Source organism: Asterias rubens, chromosome 10 (genome assembly GCF_902459465.1).
Source record: "Asterias rubens chromosome 10, eAstRub1.3, whole genome shotgun sequence".
NCBI lineage: Eukaryota > Metazoa > Echinodermata > Asteroidea > Forcipulatida > Asteriidae > Asterias > Asterias rubens.
In genome coordinates, this window is record NC_047071.1 from 3,951,609 (window position 1) to 3,963,081 (window position 11,473).

At 38.2% G+C, this 11,473-nt stretch overlaps 1 protein-coding gene across 7 annotated transcripts in view; it reads left to right on the forward strand.

Annotated features, from left to right (window-relative positions):
- LOC117295265 (rho guanine nucleotide exchange factor 28-like) overlaps positions 1 to 6,023 on the forward strand; it is a 122,740-nt gene extending 116,717 nt beyond the window's left edge. For all 7 annotated transcript variants that reach the window (XM_033777815.1, XM_033777816.1, XM_033777817.1 and 4 more), the window contains 3 exons: positions 156 to 288; positions 2,276 to 3,005; positions 3,915 to 6,023. In XM_033777815.1, coding sequence (XP_033633706.1) covers positions 156 to 288; positions 2,276 to 2,998 — 856 coding nt within the window. In that variant the 3' untranslated portion in view covers positions 2,999 to 3,005; positions 3,915 to 6,023. The remainder of the gene's footprint in view (positions 1 to 155; positions 289 to 2,275; positions 3,006 to 3,914) is intronic.
- The last annotated feature ends 5,450 nt before the right edge of the window (positions 6,024 to 11,473 follow it).

Sequence of the window (11,473 nt, forward strand, 5' to 3'; positions counted from 1 at the left end):
ATTTCTTCAATATATTTCATTGTTTTTATGTTAATGTCTTGCGCATGCGTTATTATTATTATTATTATTATTATTATTTTATCATTGGGATATTAAAACACTGCAATAACATCTGTTCTTGGATGATTTTGATTTGGATGTTGTTGTTTCTATAGAATGAGATCCCAGTTGTTAGAGGCCAATATGAAGATTAAATCATTGAGCGGTACAGGGGAGGCTCACAAGATGAGACATTACAAATCCAACTCAATGGGCACTCAAGGCTTAGCATCACTCAATAAATCACCGGTAAGTCAACCTCTACAGTTACAAAACCTCTATCAGGTCGTCTTCATCTCCGACCAAGGCAGTCAGGTGGTTCAGTGGTTTTTGTCCCTGGTGAACCCTGGTTCAATTCCCGGACTGGAGGTGTCGTGGACGAGCGGTTAAGAGCACCAAATTCAAACTCTCAGGTGTTTCTGATCAGCAGAGTGTGGGTTCAAATCCCCCAAGCGTGACACTTGTATCATTCAGCAAGACGCTTAACCATTGCTTTGGCCTTCGGACGGGACGTAAACCTGTTGGTCCCATGTGTTGTGTAAAGCATGTAAAAGAACCCAGTGCACTTATCCAAAAGAGAAGGGGTATGCCCCGATGTTCCTGGCTGTGGCTACCGAATATAAGGTGCTACATAATTGGGTCTGAGAATTCATAACCTCAATCACCTCAGGCATGAGAATCTTCCGGTTTAAACCGGAATTCCGTTTTTTTTTCTTTCAAAATTGTGGTCTCCGAGTTCGATGTGAATTTGCTATAAAATTCGGGGGGTAGGTTTTTGGGGGTATACATTTGGATTTCTCTACTCCCTCTTCTCTAGTCAGACAATGTATAGTTTACCTTTGTAATTGTTATTATCGCGGATCCCCACACGTCGTTCATGAAATACCGGCACCTAAACAATAAATTGCCGTCCAGCAGATGGCCCAATTTACGGCTTGTTGTCGTCCTGGCATCGCGCATGCATGCAGCAGCAGCGACAGATGTATAAACTTGCCTCATTCCTTGCTTCGTTTATAGTGGTACGGTTCAATAATGTTTGCGTGTAATGCGCTTGCTGCTGCAGCAAAGATAACACGTGTGGAGACTTTTGAAAGTCTACTGAAAAAACAATGCACGTGTTTGCACCATAGTGTACTGTGTACTGTGTACTGTGTACTGTGTACGTGCAGGTTTGCATACGAACCAATGAGCGGCGCGGCACGAATCTGAGATCGCCGGCAGGCCATGGTAAACTGGTACCTGTTATTGCCTCACAACCAGCGAAAGATATATTGGAAACCAGCGAACACACTGTACGTCCGGATGACGCGCTTTCTTCAATGGTTCTATTTCTATGTTGGGGTCTAACCTCAACCTCGTTCCAGTTATACCCTATGCTGAATAACAACCTCTTTCACAAAAACACATCGCTCTCGCCAAATATATAGGCCTGTGCGTCGCCGACGGATCGTTAAAATCACAAACATTTACATGTAATTGCAAAAGAATTTCTTTTACACAACCGAATTTTAAACCAAGAAGCTATAAACATGGTTGTTGGTGAGAAAAAAAGCATTTTCAAGGGCTAAGGGATAAGATCGTCAAAAAAATAAAAATATTACTATTATTTTTTTCCCCTTTCTTTTTCCGGAATTGTAACAAAATCGAAGGCGAACCAAACATTTTTTGAACTGTTTGAGCTTTACATTCCTTATTTTCCCTTAAACCTATTATTAAAAAAAAAAAAAAGGAAAAATCACACAAAAGTAGCTCACTTCTACCTGTAAAATAGGTGTCAGAAATGCATCAGAGACCACCACAGAGCTTCTAAAATACCCAGAGCTCCCAGGGCCCTTAAGCGGGCCCTGGACCCCGGCCGTAAGGGACTGCGCGCTCGTATTGTGTGCTTTGCACACAAAAATAATGGAATATTGACATTTCCAATCAACTGAATTTTTTCTTGTTTTTTTATCATCACCCATTCTCATGCCTGTCACCTGCATGTATCTTGCTGTGCAAAATGTATATTATGAAGCGCCTTGAGAACCTTGTTGGTAGATACGTGCGCCATATAATACTTCAATATTATGTTGTTATGTGGTTTGGGTTTTCTTCTCACTATAACAGAAATCATTAGGAATCTTATCGTGTCTCTGATGTAGTGAAGAAGCGTTTTACATACTGAAGTGGAAAAGTGATTTACATGGATGATTTTTGAAGGAATTTTTTTTTTTTTTTTTTTTTCCCCAACCTACAGAGCAGCGTTGATAGAGAGAGATTCAGCAGCATCCGGGAACGAACTAAAAAGGATCCGAGTGAAACGAAAGACAAAAGCAGAAAAGACTCGAGTGAGACCAAGGAGAAGCTCAGGAAGGACTCATCACAAGAGAGCAAAGGAAAGACGTCCGAGAAGGATAAAGGAAAGAGAGACTCTCAGGTGGACGGTAAGAGTCCGTACGAGCCACCGTTTGCCGGCGTCAGGACTAACGATCAAAGCCTACGAAAAATAGCCTTTGGTGAAATCCTCTACGATGACAATAGCGTTCATGCCAGTCATGGGCTTCAGGCCGAGAGCCCTAAGTCCATCATGAAACATCGAGCCGGGAGTGACATCACAAGACCCACCCACGGAGAACAACAGCAATTGGAGAAAGCCGGCACGAGGACGTCGAGGCGAGACCTCGTGCCGGAGCACCTCCTGAGTGCGACTAATGAACTGCAGGCATCGAGCGGGCCGGTTCAACAGAAGCTTCCGATGAAGCTCTCCACCCTCGCGTCTCTCTCATCCTCGTCCTCGGTCTCCTCCTCGAGTAAACCTCAGCAGATGATTCCGAACAAACTCATGTCATCTAAGACGTCCTCAACGTCCCCAGTACCCACGAGGAACGGGAATAGAGTGTCGCCGAAGGCTGATCAGAAATCCAACCAGTTGAACAATCAACGCGGCCAGGGTCCAGATCAGAATGTTATATACTTCTAAATCACAGGTAAAGACAAAGAGTCTTAAAGGCAGTGGACACTGTCGGTAATTACTCAAAATAATTATCAGCATAAAACCTCACCTGGTAACAAGCAATGGGGAGAGGTTGATAGTATAAAACATTCTATCAACCTCTCCCCATTACTCGTTACCAGGTGAGGTTTTATGCTGATAATTATTTTGAGTAATTACCAATAGTGTCCACTGCCTTGAAGAGAAATCAGAGATTTATTCTGCGAAACCAGAGATCAATTTCAGGGTTGAAAACTTTCAAACCTTGAATTCAGATGTTTTCATATCTGTTATGAAAAAGAGAAGCCATTATTGTCTTTAAGATTTCAATAAATCCTGCTCTAGTGCTAAGGAAACTGTCCCTAAAAACTCCTTGGAATCTAAAACTCCAGGGGTTACCAATGGGTGGAAATGCCATCATTTTAAAGGCAGTGGACACTAGTTGGTAATTGTCAAAGACTAGCCTTCACAGTTGGTGTATCTCAACATATGCATAAAATAACAAACCTGTGAAAATTTGAGCTCAATCGGTCATCGAAGTTGCGAGATAATAATGAAAGAAACTTAACCCTTCTCGCACGAAGTTGTGTGTGTTTAGATGGTTGATTTCGAGACCTCAAGTTCTAAATCTGAGGTCTCGAAATCAAATTCGTGGAAAAATACTTCTTTCTTGAAAACTATGGTACTTCAGTGGGAGCCGTTTCTCACAATGTTTTATACCATCAACCTCTCCCCATTACTCGTCATCGAGAAAAGTTTTATGCCAATAATTATTTTGAGTCATTACCAATAGTGTCCACTGCCTTTAACTTGGATACTTGTTTCAGAGCGTTTTGTCATCAATGACTCTCACCCTTGAATATTTAAAAAGAAGTTAACTTTGACTGATGTTCTTGGTTGGCAGGTTGATGTATCCACATGAAGGATTCCTTCACCAGGCTGAATCTCTGGGTGGTTCGTCTTTTCCGTTAACAGCAATAATTATAAAAGCACAGGACGCATTTTTCTTCTACTGGATGCTTGAAGTGTGGTGCAAGTCACGGCCTCCTCGCTGCAGAGACAGATAGCAGCTTACTGAACGCCAGCTTCAAAGGGTCGTCAGTATGTGGACATTTGATATTAGTAAAAAAAAAACAATGTACAAAATAAATCGCAAGCTGTACAGCTAAAAAAAAGTTTTTAAATACTCCAGAGTAAGTGTGTGATCAAACACAGTGTGTAGATTGAGATTTAAAAAACAGAAGAGATATATGCTAATAGTATCTTGTGAATAAATTAAATTTAAAAAAGTATGTATCATAAAACAAAACAAAAATGCAGCCGTTCCACTATTTTTTAGGTCGAGAATTTGTACTACTTTTGTTGCGGCCAGAATATATTACCAGAGAAGAGTTGATGTTGATAACTTTCTGGGGTAAAAATGTGTAAATTATGACAGGGACAAGTTGAGATGGAAGTTTGGACTGGGACTCAAGTTTGTTGTGAAATGTTAAACATATTGTACAGCAGTTTGCTTGTTTTTATAGCAAGTATAGAGTTTTCAGGGGTAATTCAGATCATATTTGACTCATGTCCACTGAGTTCTTATTCAATTTGTTTTTGTGATAAATTTTAATAGAGTAATTTTATCTGAAATAGAGTATTTGGTAATGTGAAAAGGCATGCATTTTTTTTAACAGTTTTTTTTTTCTTTTTCTTTTTCTAGGCGCCATACAAAAAGTTTAGGTTTTCAGTTTTGATAACCCGTCAGGGTAATGATGGATTTTCATTGTATTTTTTATTTTTAGTTTGGGGCATTGTGGACAAAAGTATTGAATTCATAAACTCTGTCAATTTTAGGGACGAACGTATATTTTTTGAGGGGGTTTGGATTTTGTTTGGAGTTTTTCTCATCTCTGTGTCACTTTAAGACAACAATTATTTTCATCGCCTTATGGCCAATTAAAGGGGAACAAAGACTGTAAAAGCATTACCATTGGATGGTGTCCGCCTGGTGGCCATTTTGTTTTTTTCCTGCAGCCATCTCACTTTGTGCAGTGGGCATTAGTTTTAAAATGGCGGACAAAAAGCCGCTAATTTTAAATTGCTGTGTCTCTTTATAAAAGGTAGCAGACCCCTCACTTAAAGTTGAGTTTTAATTAGCAGCTTGAGAGGGTTTTACAAGTTTATTTCACATCAAATGAAAAGAGAAAAGTTGTAAAATAACACTGGAGCCTTACAAAAACAAACACCTTGAATCCTAGTGTCTTAATAAATGGGATACGGCATAACACAAACGAGAATTTATTTTTCGATATCCGCTTATTCTGAAAAAAAAATCCAGAAAGCTGTCAGAAGCTGTCAAACACTGGTCTATATTAAATGTGTTTTGTATCTTTGAAGGGCTGTGAAAAAATAATCGAGTACAAACAAAAACCTGCAAGTAATTCCACAAAGTTGGGAAAGAAATTGAAAAAATATATACTCTTTTGTCACACTGTCACAAAAATAAAAAAAATATTCAAAACGAAATTTCCGAGTTGATTGCAACAAAATCAACTTCTACTGTGGAATATGATTGGTCAACAGAGCTAGTCCCAGACAGTTTCATCCAATCACGTGCCACCTTATGGAAAGGTTTTGATAATGTGTTGATATGTTCTGCAGATTGAGACCAATCAAAACAGGTTGTTTTGAGGTGACCTTTGGGCTGACCCTGCCAGGGCCCAAAGTCATAGAGTTGCGATGAACTCCCTTGTAATTCGTTGCAATATTTTTTGCTCTATGATTTTTGGTCCAGTCTACATGTAAAGATTAGGATATTCAAAAGGTCGTACCTTTAAACAAACCTGTATTGATTACTACCAAACAGTTCCCCCTCCCCACTCTTTCAACTCTAAACATGAGCGTTGTACTGTCTAATCTTACGTGAATCCTAGTTTGGAGAAAACAGGGGTATCATTACTAACGAAAAAGTCTGAAACTTGGGTACAAATTCAAAGGTACGTTGAAATGATGGCATTTCTACTGTTTGGTAAACCCCTGGGGTTATAGATTCCAAGGAGCTTTTGGAAACAGTATCCAAAGCACTAGAGAAGTAGACCAATGAGCAGGATTTCTTTATTTGTGGAAACAAATATTGTCAGATTTTCTTCACCAGGCCGACATAAAAATACTTACTTCAGCCAAAAGACTGAACAACCTCATCCCTGAGAAAAATTCTGACCCCCTCACTAAGTCTGGTAGCTACTCTTTGTTGAACGAATTGCTGACTTGATTTTTAAAAGTTTGAACTCAAAAGTAGGTTTTAATTTGCCCACCCCAATGGCCCACAGAAATGTAAAAACATTGACAAGATTGAACAATTATTAATTAACAGCATGGTTCAGATTCGTTATCGTGTAATGTTGTACCTGTTTAAACCACGCCCCAAGTTCATAGAACTATTTTTTCAAAAAACAGTACTATAAAATATAGCACAAACTGAGAGATGAACATATCTACCCCGATTGGGACCTCATCTCCTCATTGAGGGTACCATGTTTTTAAAAAAACCAACCTGCATGGTACATGATCAAGTTTCATCACGCAATATACCCCAATCAAAGTATACCCGCTTGCATGTTAATCCGGAGGTGACTGGTTCATGTCCTGCTCTACTCAATTTTCTTTGTGCACCCTGAAATTATTACAAACAGAGATAAATTATAAAATGGCTCCTCTCCCAAATTCACTTCATATCAGGTTTATTTCTCAACGTAATAGAATAAGAGATTTTACAAGGTAAACTGTATAATGTATTGTTTCCCAACTTATGGTTTAAGACCACGGCCCAATTTCACAGAACTAGGTTTGCGAAACATAAAAATAGCTAAGCATAAACGAGTTTTGCAACAGCATAAACCAGTTTTGATACAGCTCACTAATAAAAGTACCAAGCACTGGTTATGACTGGTTTTGTGCATATTTTCAACATTTCTTGAGCTTACCGTTCGTTGAATTCGGGCCCAACATAAAACCCCTTTTTAGTATAAAATCCATATTTTACCAATTTTGTTTTATCTTTTATGTATTTCACAAATTTCAATGTACATTTTCTGTAGACGCCAGCAGAGCAGTGTGCTATCTTAGTATTTTTATTTAGTTTATTTTATAAAAAATGATACCTGTTGTACAAAACTAGAGTCTCTGCCTGAAGGTCAGCAAAACAGCCAGAGTTTACTTTGTTAACAAAAATAAAATGCATTCAGTACAAATTTAAGATTTATTTATAGTAAATGTAGCTACTGAAGTCCAAGGTGCAATTTCACTTAGCTGGTAAGCAGAAATACATTTAATGCTCAAGAGATTTGAGGTACCCGGCAAAATGGAGCATAGAACCAATGGAAAATAATATACTCTACAGGAGGTTTTGGTTGGTTACCAGGGCTCAATTTCATAGAGCTGCTTAAGCATAAAATATATCTGCTAAAGCACCACTTAGCCGGATACCAGTCACATTTTATACATGTCAAATGGTATTTTAGCTGGTAACCGTTTTTTTTTTCTGGTAAGCACAATTTTGATTTGCTTAGCTAGTTTTTGTGCTTATGCAATTGGCCCCTTGTCTTAGATTTCACAAAGAATTGGGATTCCATCTATGAATGTTAATTGTTAGGGTAAGTGTGATTTGAAACGTTTTTTTTTTTTTTTTTTTGCTTAGCAGTTAGGAGTGCTCCTACATTTTAAGATGAATCTTAGTCCTTTGTGACATCAAATGCCAGTCTTGTACAGATTAGAGAAATAATCAATATCAGTGTATTTCTGTTACTGAAGAAATTTCCCCACAAATACTCTTAGAAGTAAGTTTTACATGATAAGGAGCAATTGAAGAACAAATTTCCATATTTCTCCACATTGTACAAGAAGTTAGTGACATTTTTGTCTAAATATCTGAATGTTATTTGAATCAAAATTAATTGTGAAAAAAAAAACTGTGTTCCAAACTGTGACTTCTTCACTACTGGGGTCTTAAAACAATTCTCTGTCTGCTTTATCCTCTTAAGTTTGCCATCCCACAGAAAGTGTCTTCTCACCAAATTTCTGTTTACTTATGCACTTTATTTTATTTTGTAACGAGCACCAGCAGAATTTAATCAAATAATTTAGGAGAACTTTTAAAAATATCTTGGAGTGAATCCCCTCAGAAAACAGGACAAATACTTAACGCCACTTCGTTTAAAAAACATCTTTAGTATTGTGTTTGTTTGAAGTGATTGTAAATGTGTAAATTGTTATTTATTACCTTTTTTAAGAGCCCCCCCTCCTTCTGAATGTATTGAAGATACAGTTGCACCATGTTTTTTTTTCTTCCAAATAAGACTTTTATAATTCCACGGTGGTAATGCTTTGTACAACTAGGTAAAAGGGTTTGGAGTTAACCGAACTTAACAACCGGTTAATGTGGCGTTTATAATACTAACTTGACAAACAAATCACCATTTCAAATAATATAAATAAAGATAATTTACAAGAAAGTGAAGCTTCCATGCTGCTGTTTGGAGTTTTATTTTTGAGCGTCTTAAATGTTCAAAGTCTGTTTTGTGAATTTGTTTTCAAATGATGCTACAGATTTCTCTTTCAAGGTCACAATGGGTTAGTCTTATGAACAATACAAACATGATTGATAGGTTTCTGAAAATGTACTAATGTGGTTTTGTTGAATTTTAGCTTAATTTAAACAAAAATGCGAGGGGTACCCCTTGTGATTCTATCAAATTTACGTCTAATTTCAACAAAATTGCAAGGCTTACCCCTTGTGATTTTATCAAATTTTGGCAAAATGTCAACAAAATTGCAAGGCTTACCCCGTGTGATTTTATTAAATTTTAGCCCAGATTCGTAAAAAATGCAAGGCTTAGGGCCTACCCCTTGCGATTTTATCAAATTTGTCATCAAAAATGCAAGGCTTACCGTTTGCGATTTTATCAAATTTTAGCCCAGATTCGTCAAAAATGCAAGGCTTACCCCTTGCGATTTTATCTAATTTTAGCCCAGATTCATCAAAAAATGCAAGGCTTACCCCTTACGATTTGTTCTAATTTCAGCCCAGCAGGTTCATCAAAAATGCAAGGCTTACCCCTTGCGATTTTTCTAATTTTAGCCCAGATTCATCAAAAATGCAAGGCTTACCCCTTGCGATTTTATCTAACTTTAGCCCAGATTCGTTAAAATTGCAAGGCTTACCCCTTGCGATTGTATCTAACTTTAGCCCAGATTCGTCAAAAATACAAGGCTTACATTTTTCGATTTTGTCTAATTTTTGCCCGGATTCGTCAAAAATGCAAGGCTTACCCCTTGCGATTTTATCAAATTTTAGCCCAGATTCATCAAAAATGCTAGGCTTACCCCTTGCGATTTTATCTAACTTTAGCCCAAGGCTTACCCCTTGTGATTTTATCTAATTTTAGGCCAGATTCGTCAAAAATGCAAGGCTTACCCCTTGCGATTTTATCTAACTTTAGCCCAGATTCATCAAAAATGCAAGGCTTACCCCTTGCAATTTTATCAAATTTTTGCCCCGGTTCATCAAAAATGCAAGGCTTACTCCTTGCGATTTGTTCTAATTTCAGCCCAGCAGGTTCATCAAAAATGCAAGGCTTACCCCTTGCGATTTTATCTAATTTTAGCCCAGACTCATCAAAAATGCAAGGCTCACCCCTTGCGATTTAATCAAATTTGTCATCAAAAATGCAAGGCTTACCCCTTGCGATTTTATCAAATTTTAGCCCAGATTCGTTAAAATTGCAAGGCTTACCCCTTGCGATCTTATCAATTTTTTTTCCCAGATTCATCAAAAATGCAAGGCTTACCCCTTGCGATTTTACCTTTTTTTAGCCCAGATTTATCAAAAATGCTAGGCTTACCCCTTGCGATCAAATTTGTCATCAAAAATGCAAAGCTTCCCCCTTGCGCTTTTATCCAACTTTAGCCAAGATCGGTCAAAAACACAAGGCTTACCTTTTTCGATTTTGTCAAATTTTTGCCCGGATTCGTCAAAAATGCAAGGCTAACCCCCTTGCGATTTCATCAAATTTTAGCCCAGATATAACGATATAAGAACCGCCACATCAAAACAAAGGCGACTATAACAACACTTTAACTTTATTGCTTTTTAGTTTAGAACAATAATATCGACAACAAACCAAAGCTAAACCCATTAGGATTATTTCAAAAACCCAAGAGAAAAACGCAATACCGGGGATTTTCTCCCCTCTTTTCTGGGTGATCACTTAATCAAACCAAGAAAAGGGGAAAACTTTAAAGAACAATCATATTTCGGAGACGGCGCTGTTCACTAAACATTCCAGTACATTATCACTTCGAAACTCGTCTTTTTCAGACTGCTCCGATGCATTACAATGCATTATTTCTCAGTTAAGTACATAAGGGAACCGTAGCCTATGCGGTTAGAGGAGGGCTTTCAATGATACTGACCCGGGTTCGAATCCCAATGCTACCAGTCTTTTTCTTTTACTAAGTCGACATAGCAGTTTATTATTTAAGTAGTGTTTAAAATCACCTAGTAACACCAACGGGCACTGTGGCGACACAGTGCACTGGATCGTTCGCTTGCGTGCGTTCCAGAGCTGGGAGACCCGGTTCGAATCCCGCCCCGTACCAAAGGGACATGACTTTTACTGCTAGCACCAGTAAGTGATTGGGGTCCGTCATGTCTCTCCCCAAATTAGGGTAGGATGATTATTCCGGGTCGGAAAGTAAAGGAGGGGCCGGGACTAGCCATCCCTGAAGGGTTCTAATGGGTGATCACCACGCTGGTTTCGATCAGACTTTGAGTCCCCTGAATGCCTGGTCGTCACTCTAACTAACTTTCTGCACAAATTTGTTTTAACTTCAAAATGCTTTTTAAACATATTGACTATTTATTATTTTAAAGTTTTCTTTCCGCTTATTTTAATGCCAGGCGGTCGTAACAATTTCAAGGCTGAAAACAATTAATGAAAAGATGTGTTTGAAAGATGTTGCGGAATTCTTTCTTTTACCAATTCACGTGGTATTTGAGGGGAGCCATAAATGGGGTCCGAGGAGACAAACATTATTTCCCTGAGTCAACTTATATCCGTAAGCCTCAAGATGAAGAACATATGGAAGTTCCAACAAACCCCCGTAAAAAATGCAAGGCTTATCCCTTGCGATTTTATCAAATTTTAGCCCAGATTCATCAAAAATGCAAGGCTTACCCCTTGCGATTTTATCTAACTTTAGCCCAGATTCGTTAAAATTGCAAGGCTTACCCCTTGCGATTTTATCTAATTTTAGCCCAGATTCATCAAAAATTCATCAAAAATACCAGACTTACCCCTTGCGATTTTATTAAATTTTAGCCCAGATTCATAAAAAATGCAAGGCTTACCCCTTGCGATTTTATCAAATTTGTCATCAAAAATGCAAGGCTTACCCCTTGCGATTTTATCTATTTTTAGC